An 18,624-nucleotide genomic window follows, 5' to 3' on the forward strand; every position below is an offset into this window, starting at 1 on the left:
TTCTATTAATATATTTTTAATTTAAAAATAATATAAATAACTTGATATTTAATTAAAAATTAAAATATATAAACTCACTAAAAAATACCTCTAAAATGAATCTGGACAAAATTGATGTTCAAGTTCATTCCTGATGTGAAAAAATTTTATTTTTATTAATTTATAGATTTTAAATGTTTATTATATTTGTCGCATCTCATACCGAGAGACTACTCAAATTAATTATTAATGTCACGTCAATATAAACTAGTAATGTTGATACGGAAAATATCATTTTAATTTCTTTTAAGAATTAAAAAATATATCATTAAAAATAAAATATAATTTTTATAATCATATTTTAAAAGAATACATTAATACTAATCAATATAGTTGTTTCGATATCACTTATAATTCTGGAGTTTAAAATTTATATAAGTATACGATACAATGAGAAATTTATTATTAGTTGATATCGGGGTTAAGGTGTAATACTAAACTTAGAAATTTTGTTTCATCAACTCGACGGGGTTGATTTATTTATTTACTATGCATCGCAGGGTTTAAATTCATATACTGTTTCCTTTATATTCACAAACAACTCAGCTTCCCTTGTAGTTTTTTTTTTTTTTTTTTTTTTTTCCCTCTAATATCTTTCTTTTCTTTTTTTTTTTTTTTAATTTGTGTAAAAAACCAAGAGAGATTGAGAGGGAAACAGAAAACTGAAAATTGATACAGCAAAACAGAGAGCAGTTACCGGCGATATTCCCATTTTGCAACAAAGTCTTCAAAGATGATAGCTTGTTTGGGACGAATCGTTCAGGACACAGACGCCGATTCCATACCCGACGACGACGTTTCCACCCTATCCGAATCCCTCGACCTCCAAGGCACCATCGAGAGCGGCGGAATTACCGGCGTAGCTGGTAAAGATTTCGGTGGTCTTTACTCTGTCAAGCCGTTAGCTTTGATTAAACCGTCTGGGACCGAGGATATAGCTCGGGTCGTTAACGCCGCTTCACGGACTTCTCACCTGACGGTTGCGGCAAGGGGTAACGGCCACTCCATCAATGGCCAGGCGATGGCTGACGGTGGATTCGTTATAGACATGCGTTCGACGGAGGAAAACCATTTCAAGCCGCTGACAATCGATGGCTCTCATTATATCGACGTCTCCGGCGGGGCATTATGGGAAGACGTCTTGAAACGGTGCGTTTCGATGTTCCGTTTGGCTCCGAGGTCATGGACCGATTATCTCAGCTTGACGGTGGGCGGGACGTTATCCAACGCTGGCGTTAGTGGACAAGCGTTCCGTTTTGGTCCCCAAACGTCGAATGTAACGGAATTGGAAGTTGTAACTGGAAAAGGAGAAATAACGGTTTGTTCTGAAACCCAAAACTCCGAACTGTTTTTCGGAGCCCTCGGCGGACTGGGTCAGCTCGGAATTATAACCCGAGCCAGGGTAAAGCTTCAACGAGCTCCGGACATGGTGGGTCATTTTAGTATATTTTAACCAAAAAAAAAAACCTTTTTTAGTGCATGACTGACTCGATTACGCTACGTAATTTAGGGTTTATTTTAAGGTTTTTATTTTTTTACTCGATTTAGGTAAGATGGATAAGGGTAGTGTATACTGAGTTCGAAGAATTCGCTCGGGATGCTGAGTTTCTGGTGACTCAGGAAGAAAGTGAGTCGTTTGATTACGTGGAAGGCTTCGTATTCTCCAACAGTGACGACCCAATCAATGGCTGGCCATCCGTACCATTAGACCCGGACCATGAATTCAACCCGGCTTACATCCCTCAAACCGCCGGCTCAGTCCTCTACTGCCTCGAAGTGGCTCTCCATTACCGCAACAGTGACCGCCCTTCAACAGTAGATACGGTAAACAATTTTTTTTTGCTTAATAGTCTCCTGCATCAGTTCTTATCATACCAAAATAGAACCTTGATTTGGTAGCCGTCGATGACGGATTAGATGAGAAAAAAAAAGTCTTTCGCCGGAAATTGGAAACTGTGGGACCGTTTCTAAATGGGTCCCTTATAAAGGTGGGTCCGTCCCTATCCCCGCCGGAACAGTAAAAGAAGTTCACTAGTAAAACGTTAATCTTTTGGCCAATAATATTTACTTATTTTTAGAAAATAATACTAATTTCTGAATTATTCTTATATAGCTTTGAAACTGACCATACAGTTGATATATCTTCTATTGGATTTTCTGACACAAAAAATAAAAGCTGTTGAAAGTGCCCATTCTATGGGGGTTTAATTACAAGACTGTGACGCTACTGTCCCTTCTCTCGTATTTTCCGGGTTCTGTCACTTTCGTGAAATCGGGAATTTGTCGAGGTTAAAATAGTAAATAAAACAGCAGTATAATGTTTGTAGCTGGCTGATCATTGAGATTTCGGCTGACGTTTTGGTCCCCCCCCCCCCGGGGGTCCGCAAATGGCAAAAAGCCCATCATCTTCTGGAATCTGTAATTTCATTATAATGACATTATTGCCACTGATCATTTTTATGTTTTCCTTCTTTATATTTTAACCATTCATCGTGCAGGCCGTAAGCAGACTTCTTGAACGGCTAGGATCCATCCAACGGTTGAAGTTCCAGTTGAATGTTAGTTACGTGGAGTTTTTATTGCGTGTGAAACAGGTGGAGGAACACGCTAAAGCCAATGGCAATTGGGATAGCCCTCACCCTTGGTTGAATATCTTCATATCGAAATCAAGTATAGTTGATTTTGATCGAACGGTGTTTAGAAAGATGTTGAAAGATGGCGTCGGAGGGCCCATGTTGATCTACCCCCTCTTGCGAAGCAAGTAAGTATTCCATTTCACCCCAACTACATGATCGTAACACGTGTGAAGGACCCACGAGAGTACCATTTTATTCTGAGCTCAACTGTAGTTGATGTTAGCTTATAAGCAAACGTAGAGGGAAAAAAAATAAAAATGTAAGTACGTAGAGGGACAAAGATACGGGGTGGGTCCGGGTGATGATAAAAAGAAAATTACTGTCCGAATTGTTTGAAATTCAGACAACAAATAGGGTAGTTTGGTCATTTAGGATAAATCTTTTTATGGGAAATGAGATTTTCCAAGAGAGGTAACTTTCAGAGTCAGTCATTTGGCCATTTGATAAAACGACAAACCAATTTATTCGCCAACTAAGCTATAATGACACCATAATTTGTCTGGCCTCCAGCAACTATTTTCTCCCCTTCAGGATTAATTTAATCGAATTTTCCAGAATTTTTTGAATTTAGATCATTATTAAATTGAGTTTAAGCAAATTTAAGTCAAATTTTAGTACTTTCTATAAGCATAGACCTTTATTGTTGTTTGTAATTGATTTATGGATGGTTGGTTTTAAAATGTGTTGACAGGTGGGATAGTCGGACATCGGTGGTGCTACCGGAAGGCGAAATATTCTACATAGTGGCGTTGCTCCGGTTCGTTCCTAAGGGTCCAACGGTGGAAAAATTGGTGGCACAAAACCACGAGATCATCAAGTGGTGCAACAAAGAGGGTTTGGATTTCAAGCTATACCTCCCTCACTACCAGTCAAAAGAGGATTGGAAACGACATTTTGGGAATCAATGGACACGATTTGTGGAAAGGAAGACCAATTTTGATCCAATGGCTATCCTTGCACCTGGACAAAAAATTTTTAAAAGGACCCATATCATCAAACCTTAATTAGTGTACCCAATTTGTAATTTTTTTTTTGTTAATTCTGCATATGAAATTTTATCTTCTTTGATGTTTCCCATTAAATTGGTGGGTCAGGTCAAGTTGGTTGATAATCAATGTTTGAAAGGAAAAACAAAAGAATCATAAAATCTTGACTAAATACGCTGATTAATTATGTTTTAATTTATTTATTGGCTTTTTCAAAAGCCAAAAAGAAAATAGAAAACTTGGATTTTTTCAACTAACAAATGATTTGACTAACAAGCTCTTATTTCATTGGTGTGGAGACTAAGTTGTCATTGATGTTGCTTTGAACATGACATGTTTCACTGTACAAAATATGATATAAATACAATAGAAATTATTTGTATTAAAAAGAAAACCTTAAAAAATACATTAACATTGAAATCTATTTACTTTACTACCTATAACCCAATCCATATGGACCGTTCCATTCTTATGAATTATATATATACCAAGTAGGTCAATTTAGTATTACTTCTCACAAATATTTTGGGATAAAATATTATTAAAAGTGCTACTGTGATAAAATGCTTTGCACAAGTACTTTTTTTTTAATTCTTAAATCCATAAATATGAGGATAATGCGCTTCAACACACTCGAACCCAAGTCTTTTTGCATAAGCAACAATGCACATGCCAATCGAGTTAAGGCTGAATCAGTTAATATTAGTTTATTAATTAAAATATAAAACTAACAAAAGACGTGCAATATTATTTTTAAAGTATCATATTCTCTTTTTTTTTTTGAAAAATTGTGCTTGAGGGTTTTCTAAACATTTGATTATAGGCACGATTTAAAGATTACTTTTTTTAAAATTTAAACATTTTTATGATTAATAACTTACTTTTATTTTTACTGTCTAAGTTTTGTTTGAAGTAACTGTTAGAGTTTACATTTGACATTTAGAAGACACAGATTCAAATCCTATCATTTATTTTCTCCTCTCTCACCATTATAATGATAAAAAATACATTATACATATTAGAAATTTTATCACACATGTATACTGTAGAAATCATAGATTTAGAATATAAATGTGTATTTAAAAACATACAATAAATAATAAAACTTATGCTTTGAAACTAATTAATAATAACACATGAAATATGTACGTTATTAAAATAAAAAATAGATTAAATTGTTTATTATGATGTTGCCATCAATCTTGTGGCACCAACTCAATAAAGTGTACATAATAAAATTAAAATGTATAAAAATATTATAATAAAGTTTTAGTTGAGTAATAAACTAAAGGTTTTATTGATGTAATTAGCATGAGTTCAAATCTCATTATACGTATATTTTATTAGTATTTCTAACGTGAAAAGGTTAAAATATCCTCAATAATATTACTTATTTTAATCATAATTTCCTAATCGAATTGATGATCAATTAACTCGTAACACCAACTCGATTAAGAGGTTAAATAATAGTATAAATATTAAGTTTAAATTTAATTATCTTCATTTTTAAGAATATGGTAGCTGCTTTTTATAAACATAACTTTAGCTAAGTCGTGTTGCTAGATACGATTAACATTTATCTTTCCTTTTTTTAGCATTTTCCCAATGTTGTGTCTTCATCATTTTAGGGTTTCCTCGGGGATTGATTGCTTCGAAAGTTGATGTAAGTAAATCAAATCCACATCGTTTTTTACTCCAAATCTTACCTTTTTCTTTTTTGCACCTTCTTTTTCCCTTCCCTCTCGTTGTTAAAAGCGGAGAAAAGTTGAAAAAAATTGAAGGAGTTCCATAGCAGCTTTAAAGCTTCAATTATAAGAACATGATTTCTCGTAATCTTAAATATCCCATGCAGAGCATCCTATACGTTCTTTGGAATTCGTGTCATGCATCGACGTATCCTTATCCACTTTTCTTTTTTTTTTTCCATCTTGTCCTACACTTTCAACCTGTTTTGCATGCAATTTTTTTAGAGCTCTGTAGTTAATTAATGAATAAAGCTGCTACTTCTCTATTCGTAGATGAAAAAGGTTCTAGCAGTAATAACCTTTTCTTCCCTTATTAGTGACCAATGAAAAATGACAAGATTAGTTGATTCGAACTTGGAGCTTAACTAAGTTGGTTCAAAAGATGATATTTAGAGGGTTTGGGTTGGAATGTAACCCTAAGTAACTTATAACTTAACTCAATCGACTCATATAATAATTATTAGGGTAAACTATAAAAATAGTCACTTCCGTTTGCTTCATATTACATTTTAGTCATTTATGTTTGAAATGTTACGTTTTAGTCACTTACGTTATCATTTTGTTACGAAGTGGTCATTCTATCGTTAAACTCCATTACCTCCCTAACGACAGTCCTACGTGGCAGTCCAAATGAGTTTTAAATGCCAACTTGGATGTCCAATTGCTGGGATGAAAATAGGTTTTTGATTAAATAAATTTAACTAAGACTGCCACGTAGGACATCCAAGTTGGCATTTAAAACCATTTGGGCAGCCACGTAAGACCGCTGTTAGGGAGGTAACAGAGCTTAATAGTAGAGTGACTATTTCGTAACAAAACGATAACATAAGTAACTAAAATGTAATTTGAGGCAAACAGAAGTTTAAGTTTTTCGACTTTTTTTTCTCCCGGTTAAATCCTATTTTTAGTTTCGCTCACTTAAACTCTAATTAGCTTAGAGTTATTCTAGTAAAATATACTACAAATTTCAGTCTATAAGTAGGCCTCAGTCACTCTAGGTTTATACTTTATACACAACAAAAGTTTTTAGGTTGAGAGAATTATGCTTTTTGTTTCGAAGGGCGTTTTTTTGTGGGGTTTCAGATTTTGTTTTAATTCTCTCCATCTTTTGTACTCTATTTTATTATAGTGAAATCTCTTTTGGCCCGTAATTTTTTATCCTCTTTTGAAGAGTTTTTTCTCGTTAAATTTTGCATGTTTGATCTTTTGAAGGTTTGGGTTGGAATGCAACCTTATCATAAGCAACATTTGTTTTTAATATCTCTTTTAATTTACGTTGAACAGGATCAAAGTTTTTAAATCTTAATATCTAGAATCCTTTTCTATATCTTCAGATAATTACAGATTCTTTTGTATAAAATATATGCATGTTGTAGCCAATTCCTCACGACCCAAAGTAATCTTAAAAATTAAATATAAATGAGAATGAAGACAATATCGACAAACCTGTGTTGGAAATAGGAATTCTATTTATACGATCTTTGCCTTTTAAGAAATCAAGGAAGTTTGTATAATTTCATATAAAATCATTTTACATTATTAAATTATTTATACAAATAATTATATTTACTCAATTTAATTAAAATCGAGATTTTATGTATAAACACATCAAATCAGGATTTATGTATCAATTTAGATATATATATATATATATATATGAATTTATAATATTGATCCTCTACGAGACACGTGCATGGGATGCTGTATAGCATGCAAATCGTTTGCTTTATCAAAAGACTAATTTCCCCAAACACTACATTTATATGAGAGCTAAAGAAAGTAAAATTTATATGATTTGAATCTTAAAGCCAAAAGGTACGGAATCTTTTAATTAACATATTATTATTGTTTGAAAATCCGAGACAATCGAAAAAACAAAGTTGGACCAAGCCGCTGCCAAATCTGCAGTAACTAAAGTCATGTTTGAAACCTACAAACTTTACAGTTGTATCCATGGTTTCTTTTCCTACATTTATATATATATATATATATATATATATATATGTCTTTGATTATTCATTGTATGATGATGGATGATGATAACGATAATGACACCCATCACACGTCAAACACGAATCCGACTTCGATTTATGAACACGAATCATTAAAAAACATGATCATGATACGTGAAAAAAAACCACCAACATTTTCCGAAGATTGGTTAGGTTTAGATGGAGGTTGGACCACTTAAGCACTTCCTATATAGTTCTATACAACTGGCTCGACCAAGAGAGGGCCATGGAAATGTTGTGGTTTGGTGTGGGGTATAATAAAGGCGATCCAGCTTAGAGAAAGCTACATTGTCTAAGTCTTGTATGAATATTAAGGTTGATTTTGGAGTAGGGTTTTTTGTTTTTTTGTAACGTATCGTCCTTAGATTTTCATACGGGGAAAAGTCTTGGAATCCCACTAAAAATTAAAAGAAAAAAAAGAACAAGACAAATCTCTCTATTGTATTGATGGGTGACATACGCATAGATGTATGATAACAACGTTTGTTTATCTATTTTCATTGTTATGTTCTTTTGACTATAAGTGAAATGTACTGCACTACTTTTCTTGATTTGTTGTCTAATGAACCCCACCTTTAAAAACAGCCACACTTTTAAAGTTATGTTATAACATCTAATAATTATTAATATGTCGATTTTGTCTTATAGATATTATTGTTAATATTAAAGGACGTGGGTTTGAGTGCGCTGAAGCGTATTATCCTCCTGTTTATATAGGTTGGGAAGAGATTATGAGTAGCTCTAGGCATTGTGTAAAAAAAGAGTAGATATGATCAAAACTTATAATGAGATTTTGCAAAATAATAATAATTATTATTATTATTATTCGAATCTAGATCCAACTGAGATTTGTTAATATCCGTATTGTTGCCAGTGCAAGAGGACATGGTTTTGAGTGCGTTGAAGCACATCATTTTTCTATTTAAGAGTTAGGAAAGGGCTATGAGTAGTTCCTTGTTATATGTGTCTAAAAGCTAAAGGTTAAAATTCTACTATTAGTCCATATACTTTATAAAAGTTTTCATACTTATAATTTGATCAATTTTAGTCCCTTTACTTTTTTATTTGTTCAATTTTAGTCCATATATTTTCGAATTTCAAAATTTTAGTCCGGACCTAAATAGTAGCAGTTAAATCCATTTGATTAAATTCAATTACTAGCCTTGTACTAAGCATGCAACTATAGATTTAGTTCATATTCTCCAATTGGATCATTATAAGTCCTTATACTTTTGAAAACTTTAAATTTCAATCTTGACGCAAATGACAATCGTTAATCCATTAACTAGATTTTAGTAAGTAATATGTGAAAATAGCAAGTGACATGACACTACACATATGATAGTATGTTTAATGTATCAAATTTTGAAAATAATAGAACTTAACTTAATGAATTTAACAATTATCGTTTGGCGAGGACTAAAATTTTAAATTTTAAAAATATAAAGACTACAAAAGACCAAATTAAAGTATGGCAACTAAATTTCCAATTCATAAAATATAAGGACTAATAACAAAATATAACCAAAACTAAATACCCTCTCAAAAAAAAAAAAAAAAACAGCAATGTTATCCATATTGGTAATATACCATAGGTTGGTATCAGCATTCACTTCAAATGTAGTACGAACAATCATTTAGCTATGAATAATAATTACCATGTCCAAATTTGTCCCAAGAAAAAAAAATTATAAATATATGTTATCCACTTAAGACAAAATTAGATCATTGATATTCGATAGGATAACATCTACATTTAAGGGTGTTCAAACTTTGGTTAAAATCGAATTAATTGATCGAATTTATATAATTCGGTTAATCGGTCGGTTAACTGATATAATTCGGTTAGAGGTCGGTTAAAAGTTTTTTGGAATTTCGGTTAACAGTTAATTCAGTTCAAAATCAAATAATTAACTGAATTAACCGTAATTAATAAATAATATTATATTTAATATGTATTAGGCTATTACTAGTTCGGTTAATCCAGTCAAATGAACATTATAAATTTATTTTTATATGTTTTAAACTTGTTTTAACAAAAATAAAAACAAAACATATAAATTTCGATTAATTCAGTTAACCGACCAAATTAGCGAAATATTTCAATTTGGTCAATTTTTTTTGAAAAAATTTCGGTTCGGCTGACGGTTAAAGGATTAAAAAATTCAGTTAATTTGGCTAATACTAGTTCAGTTCAGTTCGATTAACCGATCGGTTAACTGTTTGAACACCCCTATCTACATCCACTCCAAATTTCCTACAAATAATGATTATAATATTCATATTTTTAATTAATTTTTTTCTTTACCGTGTCTAAAGACTAAAATACCCCTAAAATTTTGATTTTTAAGTTTAGATGGTTATGGGTAAAGTTGAGGACTTTAGGGTCCAACAGCCAGCTGACAAAGGGTTAAGCCCAATTATGTAGCTCAATTAAGCCCACATGAAATGGGTTATGGGTTGTTTGAAGAAAGTGAAGATAGTTTGGCAAATGAGCCTCTTTACAAAAGAAATAATAATAATAATAAGGTTAAAATATACTAATAGTCCCTGTACTTTTTGAAAACTAGGAATTTATCCCCTGTACTTATACTTTCAGGAATTTAATCCTTATACTTTTAGATTTCAAAATTCACATCCAACTGTTAATATTGTTAATTTATTTTGTTAAATTCAAGTTAATTACAATATTTTTAAATTACATGGTTACTAAATAATATTTTTTATTTCAAAATATCATAACAATAAATTAAACAAAATAATAATAATGTTAATCGTCGGACTTGAATTTAGAAATTTAAAAAGTAAATATACTAAATTCCTAAAAAATAAGTACATAGACCAAATTCTAATTTTTAAAAAGTACAAAACTATAGACACGTTTTAACCTGATAATAATAAGAAGAAAATTATTTGACTGAGAGCTAGAAAAATTCTACAACCAAGAGTAAAACATTATCATGTTTATTTTAAAAAAGCTTACATGTAAAATTAAAACCGCTAATATTTTAATAACCATATTCCTAAAAATTAATATGCAAGACTACAGCTTAATTGTTCAAATAAATACAATTGTATAGTGATATCGGTATAAGTAGTCGGATTGTATTTTATCTCTTTTATTAAAAAAATAGGTAAATTACATGAGATTAAAGAGCAAATTGAACACATCTGTCACAAAATTCATCTATTTGTACTATTAAAAACCAGTGTACTTGACAGAATAACTAGACAGTGACATGTGACGTGCCACATGTACTTCATGCTGACGTACAGGGATCAATTTTTAAGAACATGAATGGATGAAATTTTTAACCAAATGATTAGTTTGCTCTTTGATTTAACGTGCATTGACTATTTACTCATTTTTTAAGTTGAGGAGGTAAAATATTTGTTGTTTCTAATGGAAAACTGTTGTTTATTAGATTTGTTTTTCATACTTGGGTAATGTCGAACATAAATACTTAATTGGGTAGTGAAGTAGATGAATTCATATCTGTATCTACATTTATAATAGATTTAATATCTTTTAAATAAAGTTTCAAGTTGAAAACTAATATTAGAAAGAAAAAAAAGTAAATATAGGCATTAACTCTGCTTCATTTCCTGATCAATCAGCATAAATCCAGTGAAAACATTTTCCCTCCAACCAAACAGAACATTTTTAACACAATTTGAAACAATTCTACGTACAATCACCAAATTAAAAATAAAAAATAAAGGAGCTTCCATTTTCTTTTATTTTAAGCACAGGCACAAGTGCTATTAAGACCAGCAGTTTGATCATCGTCTTCGCCACTGAAAACCAAATACCCAACCGTTAACCCCAAAATAACGGCCAAAAACACGCCGCCGTTAAACGACATAACTGCCAGCATCAGCAAATACCCCAGAGCCGAGCTCAACCCGAATAGCACCCCTCCGGCGATCTTCCCCACCATCCCAGCTCCCTTCGACCGCAACAAGAAAGGCTCTTCAGCCGTCCCCTCCGTCGGCTTCCTGCCACGCCTGACGCGATACCTTACGTACTCCAAGTACTGGTAAAAAGCAGAAGCCAAAACACATGCTAGGAGAGTCAACGCGTAACTCGGCCATGAATCGGTTCGCCAGGAGGTGAACAACAGAGTCACCTGTCGGCTCCAGTAAAACGTCATATGCATCATTTTTGGCTTTTGATCGTAGAAAATTGCAGTTAAATCAAAAAGAAAATTTTCACTTTCCCAGAATTTAAAACAGAAGGAATAAAAGATAAAAGTTGAAGAATTTATATAGGTGGAAAGAATTGAAAAAGGTCCTAACTTTGAACTTGGAACAAGACTGTGCTATACAATATTTTTAATTTGTGCAGTACAATGTAATACTTTAAAATGATATAACTCATAAAATAATCAAACAATGACGTTGCGTGACATGTACCTTATATTGACGTGCAGAAAATTAATTCTACCCTAATTCTAATTCTACTCTAATCAAGAGAATTCTTCAAGTCCTGAATATTTTTAAGTAGTAGAAGATTCAACATTTGCCTAGAGAAGAGAACTCAAGTGCAGATAATTTAGCTAAGTCAGTTCGCACTAGAAGCCTCGATTTAAGATTGTTTGATTATCTTACTTTGTTGATCTAGTTTAATTACTTTGTAATTTTAATTTTTCACAAGAAAAATGTTAATATTTTCCTATAACATTAAGTGGTTTTCCATTTTTCTTAAACATGGTGAATTTTTATCACACTATTCACCATTATTATCAACTTAAACTATTTTTATTACACTATTAATATATTTGTAACTAAAAATCTCATTCATTACATATGGTTAATTTTGTAATGCTCATTCTTCCAACCTAAAATACAAAGTTCTCGCAAGTACGTACTTTTTTCATGGTTAATTTGCTTAATCTTCTTCTCGGTCAATTTTATAGGGCCTGTTTCAATCTCTCTCTTCCTTCTCCTCGTACGTTTCATTCAATCAAGATTGAAGTAAAAAAAAATTGCTTTACAGAGACCAAAAATTAATCAAAAATTTTGGGAGGGCAAAATGTAGATTTACTATTACACTAACTTGGAATTTTTAAAAATTTGAAGGTGTTATAAAGTAATTTTACCATTTTTTGAGAGCCAAGGCCACTCCATTCAATGGTTTACAATGTTTTCTCTCTACCAATCTCTACAGTAACATACTCAAATTTATATAAAATGAAGGAAAAACAGCTGGCAACTGAAATTTAGAGTCACAAAATCTCACCCTCGAAATAAAAGAATACTTAATAATTGGGGGTAAACATAAGATTAGCTGAAAGAGAAAGGATTGATCCCATGATTAATTGAAGCGAAGACTTGGATTAGCCGCCAACCCTTTTTGACGTACACTCTTGGTCTTCACCAATAAAAAGACTAAGGGAAGGGACGTTGATGTTATCAGATCAAAATCATTATTTTCAAGCAAATCTTATCAACATTCATCCTTAATAAGAATTTAATGTGCCATTTTTCTTTTTCCTTTTAATTTTCATTTTGTTATTACAGAATTGTAAATCATATCATAATCTACTTTGTCTCTTCACATTAAAAAACAAACATGGTGTGCAGTACAAAAGAAATAGAGCAAGTTGTACTTTGTACAGCATACAACCTTGTCGCCTCTTTGGATTTATTACAAGGCAAAAGCAAAGCTTCATACGTTTGCTTTAAGACATGCTCCAACACTGGGTGGGTCGGGATTAATTTTGTTTTAGCAATTCTTTTTATTCAGATTTATGCTTCATAGGGAAAAAAATATTGGGTTAGGATACATTTGATGCAAAATGGATGGCAATGAAACGGGATGAATGGCTTTTTATTCCAATCTAATATCGATTTTGTATCATCTCGTCACAAAATTTTAAATAATATTTTATAATACATAAACTTTTGTAAAATTAAATCAAGGATATACCTTATATTATCTAATAAAAGTATAATGAAATTTAATTTTATTATAAAATTGTGAAATTATAATTGTTATGGTGTTCGCCATCACCAACCTGCTATCCGGTTACCCGATTGGGATCAACCCATAGCCTACATAGTTCACATATAGGAGTTCGCATGTGATGAGTTCGTATCCTCTCGTAAACTGACACAAGATGGGTTCGACTATCATGCAGGCAAATCTCCACCTAGAGAACACGTGTTAGTCCTAAAATAGAATACGCGTTGGCATACATAAGGATCTACTTAAGACGTCATCTCTAAAAATAAAAACCGTATCATATAAATAAAGAATTTAAGATATACACACTAAAACACTCAACAATAATTAAAAGTCTGATGTCACGATTTGACACCTAAACAATAAGTGCAGGCAAGAAAAAGATTTAGATCTTGATAAGTAAGATAATGGGAAGAAAACATTCTAAAACTTTACGTTTCCTTTTTCTGTTGGAAGAGGAATTTCATTCCTTCGTAAATTGTTAAATCAAAGGAAAAAGGGCCTGAAGGACTAGTAATTGGAATTAAGCCTCAAGAAAAAACATAAAAAAAAAAACATGATACGAATACGAGAGTGAAAGAAAAATCATAAGCTACATAATTAGGTGTTTAGCCACTAAATGTATCATATGAATTGATGTATTGGATCCGACACTGACAATATTATTTCTCTTGAATTAAATCTCATAAAAAGTTGAATACTCTAAATCAAATGTAGACAAATAATAAGTTGGCTCGAACTTGAACAACCAAGTTATCAATGACTCGACATGAGTTTTCACCAACTCGAAAAAAGCCTCCCTTACAGGGGAGCCCTTGGTGGTCTTAAGGGGAGGAGAAGGAAAGAAAAGTGGAAAAAATGAGAAGAAAAAAAAAAAAAAGTAAAAGGTGGGGGGAGGTCAACGTGCGACCGCCGGTCAAATGCTAGTGTCGCTGCCACCATATATGCTAAAAGTTTTTAAGGGAATAAGGTTAACAAAAACATTAACTTTTATGTGCTAAAAGTTTTAATTAATTTCAATTTAACCCATATTTTCAAATTAACAAATTCTTTTTATTAAAATTCAAATTACCGTAATTTTTTTTGGTAGATTAGGAAGCTAAATACATTTAGCCATCACAAGAATTATATATGACATCAACACTGTCTTGTAGAATCTCCATTTCAATCATCTTGTGAGGAACATCATAAATTCTCAAACCAATAGGAACATTTCTTCCTAATGCTACCATAGAATCAACAGCCATATTCGTTGCACGTGGAGTAAACTTTACCTTCACATGTCAATCCCTTGTTAATAGTTCTTTGACGATTCGTGCTAGACTCCTCTCTGTCTGACCATTATATTGACCGTAATCAAACAATCATGATTTATACAGCCATACTGACCGCAATCAAATATTTTTATTAAATAGTTATTGACACTAACAATTCATATTTAATGTCATGGATCAATTATTGCTTACATATATATTTATTAACCATTAATTACTATATTTGTTAACTGTTATTATTAATTATTACATTATTAACTGCTATTACAAAACTATTAATTATTAACTATTAACCATTAATTACTACATTTGTTAATTATTTATTATTAAAATATTTTTAAATTTAAATAAATTATCTTTTTATTTTAAGACTTTACTTAATTAAACCGGGTTTACTTAGAACTCGTTAAGAATTGCATATATTTAAGGACTCCAAAAGGTACCCAAATAGCTATTATAGTGCCTATGCATGCATTCCTAAACTTGTATGAATTACCCAATATCCACAGTTTTTTAATTAGGATGAAATCAGAAATATTTTAGAACTTTAAAATAAAATTATAAATTTTGTGAAAGATTAAAATATAAATTTACCATTTTAAAGATTAAAAGGTAACTTTTATCTTGAATTAACATATAACTTTACAGATTTTAAAGAGGTTAAAATAAAAAAATTTCGAATAATAATTATGCAAAAACTTATTTTAAATGTCTTAAATTGCTAAAATTTAAATATTTACTAATGATTTTAATTTGAAATCTGGGTTAAATAGGTAATATATGCCATTTTTTTAATTGATCAAATAGGTTGTTTTTTTTTTCAAGATTTAGAGAAATAAGTCGATTTGAAGAGAGAGTGTGAAAGCGAGTCTAGCTGGGCGTGCTTTTTACTGACATGTCGGGAAAGTACGTCCAGCTAGAAGTGTTTTCTGAAAATTCCAAAGAAAATACACCTAGCTGGGCAAACTTTTCTGCCAACTGTACAGAAAGCTCGCCCAATTGGACGAGTTTTTCTGCCAATTGTACAGAAAACATGCCTAATTGAACGCGATTTTTACACACTCTTCAAAATCGATCTATTTCCCTAAATCTTCAAAAAAAAAAAGACCTAATTAACCAATTAAAATAAAATTCGACATATATAACCTGAAATTTGGGGTAACTTCAAATTTACATAATAATTATTTGTACTTGATTATAAAATTAAAATTAAATTAAATTATTAATATTAATTAAAAAAAAGATTTGATTAGACTGGTTAACCACTCAAAAATTAAGTTTTGATACATATAGGTGGAGCTTTAGGTTGTTTTTTCTGTTTGGGCCCTTATTTTGTTTTTATTTTTAAAAGAAGAAAATATAAACAAGTAGCACATGAACAAATTGCAAAGGTTGGCCTTTGTGAGGTCACATTCTTAGGGTGGTTAAAATCAACAGTGCGTTTACCTGTGGTTAGTGTAAAAACAGCATTGGCGGTGAGATTAGATACTGTAGCGACACTGTAGCGTGAGAGAAAGAGTAAGCTAAACGCACCGCACCGTACCCAATCGCCCATCCAAACCCACCCTTAAGGTCCAAACAACTCTGATGCCAATCTCCAGATATTTTTCCAAACCTACTTACGGCTAAACGGTTAATTATTTTTTATTAAGAGGATGTGAAATGTGGTTGACTTAAAATCAAGTTTAAATATATCATGAGCTCGGTAATTTAATTTTGAGACATTGAGTCTTTGTATTTTCTTTTTTTTTTGGTTTAAAAATCTTGGTCTTCCCGTCTAATTTTGTTGTTAAAGTTAATGATGTTAAAAGTAAAATAATTTTTTTAGCCCTCAACGTTTACAATTTTTTGTTAACTTGGTTCTTAACATAAATTTTTTAATTTTTTAAAAAATTATTTGTTTTCATATTTTAAGTAAAAACATAAAAATATATTTTAAAAAAATTATGAAAAATAAAATTTTTAAAATTTTCATATTTATATTCTCAACATCCAACCCGACAATGTGTTCCATGAAAACCCCTATTGTGGTGTGATTCACAAGTCCCTGACATCTCGACTGATAGCATGTATTTCATCCATCGTTTGTACGTTAAGTTAATGTTGATGAATTTCACGTTCCTTAGTAGTTCACTTTTACTACTTGATAAGAAGTTACCATTTTCGGAATTTGTGGAGAGGTTTATGTAAGTTCAAGTTGGAGATCAAAGCATACGATGAATATGAGTGTTGTGGGCAATCGGTGACATAAATCTACTCCACCCTCTCCCGTCATGATAACTCAGTCTGGTTTAGATAATAATGAATTTTTTTTTAATTTTAACATTAATTTTTATTTTATGAATTTTAAGGATTTTTAATTTTTTTCATTTTTTGAAATTATATTTTTTTATGTTTTATTTAAAATATGGAAAAAATAATTTTTAAAAATTTCAAAAAATATATATACTTTTAAAAGGTAAGAACCAAATTGACAAAATTCAGTAAATGTTGAGGGTAAAAAATTATTTTACCTTCGATACCATTAACTTTAACAGCAAAATTAGATGAAGGGGCCAAGATTTTTAAATAAAAAAGTACAATGATTCACTGTCTCGAATTAAAGTATAAGGACTAGATTTTAAATTTAAAAAAGTATAAAAATCTTTAGCATATTTAAACTTAAAACCAATAAATTAAAATTAGTATTGTTTTTAGTGATTATCTTGTCACTCGACTTTACAGAAAACCTAATTATTTGAAGTGACGGTAAATTAATAAAGTGAAAGCAATTCATAGGGTGCATTTACGTGATTGAATTTGAACTCATACCATATAACTTATAGGGGCTATTAAGTTAACTCGAATGGTAACATGTTTACCAATGAATTTTTTATAAGCTATAGGGAATGAGTATGTTGTAAGAGTTTCGATTCCAATCAAGCACAATTTTGCATTGCTCTCATTTTATGAACTCACTATTTCTTCAAATAATTAGGCTCTCGATAAAATCATTTTATGAACTTATTCAAATTCTCGACAGGGTTGAGGGACAACTTTGCTACAAAAGATAATAATGAATTGTAAAGGAGTCAACAATCGAAAATTTCTCAACAAATTGCTAATATTTACGTAGAAAAATACTACCAATCAGATAGCCCTATACAACTAGAATTTTTGTAACAGCAATGCTTTTTTTACCAAGGAAAGTTAAAACACATGAGTTGAAGGGTAAAAATAGCTTTTTGTCTCTTTCAATTTCGATACTTAACAAATTAGTCTCTCTTAATAAAACTGGAACAACTTAATCTATGTGAATTTTAATCGTGAGTATCTAAGGACAATTAATTATATCGTTAATGTTTTTCATCAATTTAACATAATTTTGATTGGTATAATAACAAATTTAGTCCTTAAAATTTATACATTCAGATTATTTATATATATTTATATGAAGCTAAAGTTATTTTTATATATTATTTTTAAAAAATTATACATTTTAAATATTTATTTTAGAATCACGATCAAATTAATAAAACATGTAATATTGAGGACTTAATTTGTTATTATATCAATCAAAATTACGTTAAATTGATAGAAACATTAATTGTCATGATTAATTATCTTCGATTGCTCACTTTCAAAATTAACATTGATTAAATTGCTCCAATTTTATTGAGAATGACCAAATTACTCAATACAAAATTTAGAGTGATTAATGAGATGGTTTCACCTAGTTCAAGAGAATTTTGAATCTAGCAGATAAAAGTAACTTCACAATGGATTTAGGTAGTGATTGAAAAATTACTTAGTAATTAGATTTGGGTGTAATTGCTTACAATTTATACAAGGGTGGCATGTTTTGGTAACCAATGTGATTGGTAGGCCCCAACGAATTGGGTGCACCCCAATTCTTAGAGGAACGATAAGAATTGGAGTAATTACACAAATAATTACACTCAAATTCAATTTTTTAAAAATATTT

At 30.9% G+C, this 18,624-nt stretch overlaps 2 protein-coding genes across 2 annotated transcripts; one reads left to right on the forward strand and one right to left on the reverse strand.

Annotated features, from left to right (window-relative positions):
• The first annotated feature begins 575 nt into the window (after positions 1 to 575).
• LOC105783559 (cytokinin dehydrogenase 7) lies at positions 576 to 3,833 on the forward strand. Its single transcript, XM_012609100.2, has 4 exons — positions 576 to 1,468; positions 1,588 to 1,863; positions 2,538 to 2,800; positions 3,367 to 3,833. Exons 1-4 carry the CDS (start codon positions 773 to 775, stop codon positions 3,677 to 3,679), a joined length of 1,548 nt encoding a protein of 515 aa, XP_012464554.1. The 5' UTR covers positions 576 to 772; the 3' UTR covers positions 3,680 to 3,833.
• Positions 3,834 to 11,000: 7,167 nt separating this feature from the next.
• On the reverse strand, positions 11,001 to 11,737 carry LOC105783561 (copper transporter 5.1). The gene has a single exon (XM_012609102.2). The coding sequence runs from the start codon at positions 11,579 to 11,581 to the stop codon at positions 11,162 to 11,164; it is 420 nt and encodes a 139-aa protein (XP_012464556.1). The 5' UTR covers positions 11,582 to 11,737; the 3' UTR covers positions 11,001 to 11,161.
• Positions 11,738 to 18,624: the final 6,887 nt, after the last annotated feature.

This window comes from Gossypium raimondii, chromosome 13, assembly GCF_025698545.1.
Source record: "Gossypium raimondii isolate GPD5lz chromosome 13, ASM2569854v1, whole genome shotgun sequence".
Classification (NCBI taxonomy): domain Eukaryota; kingdom Viridiplantae; phylum Streptophyta; class Magnoliopsida; order Malvales; family Malvaceae; genus Gossypium; species Gossypium raimondii.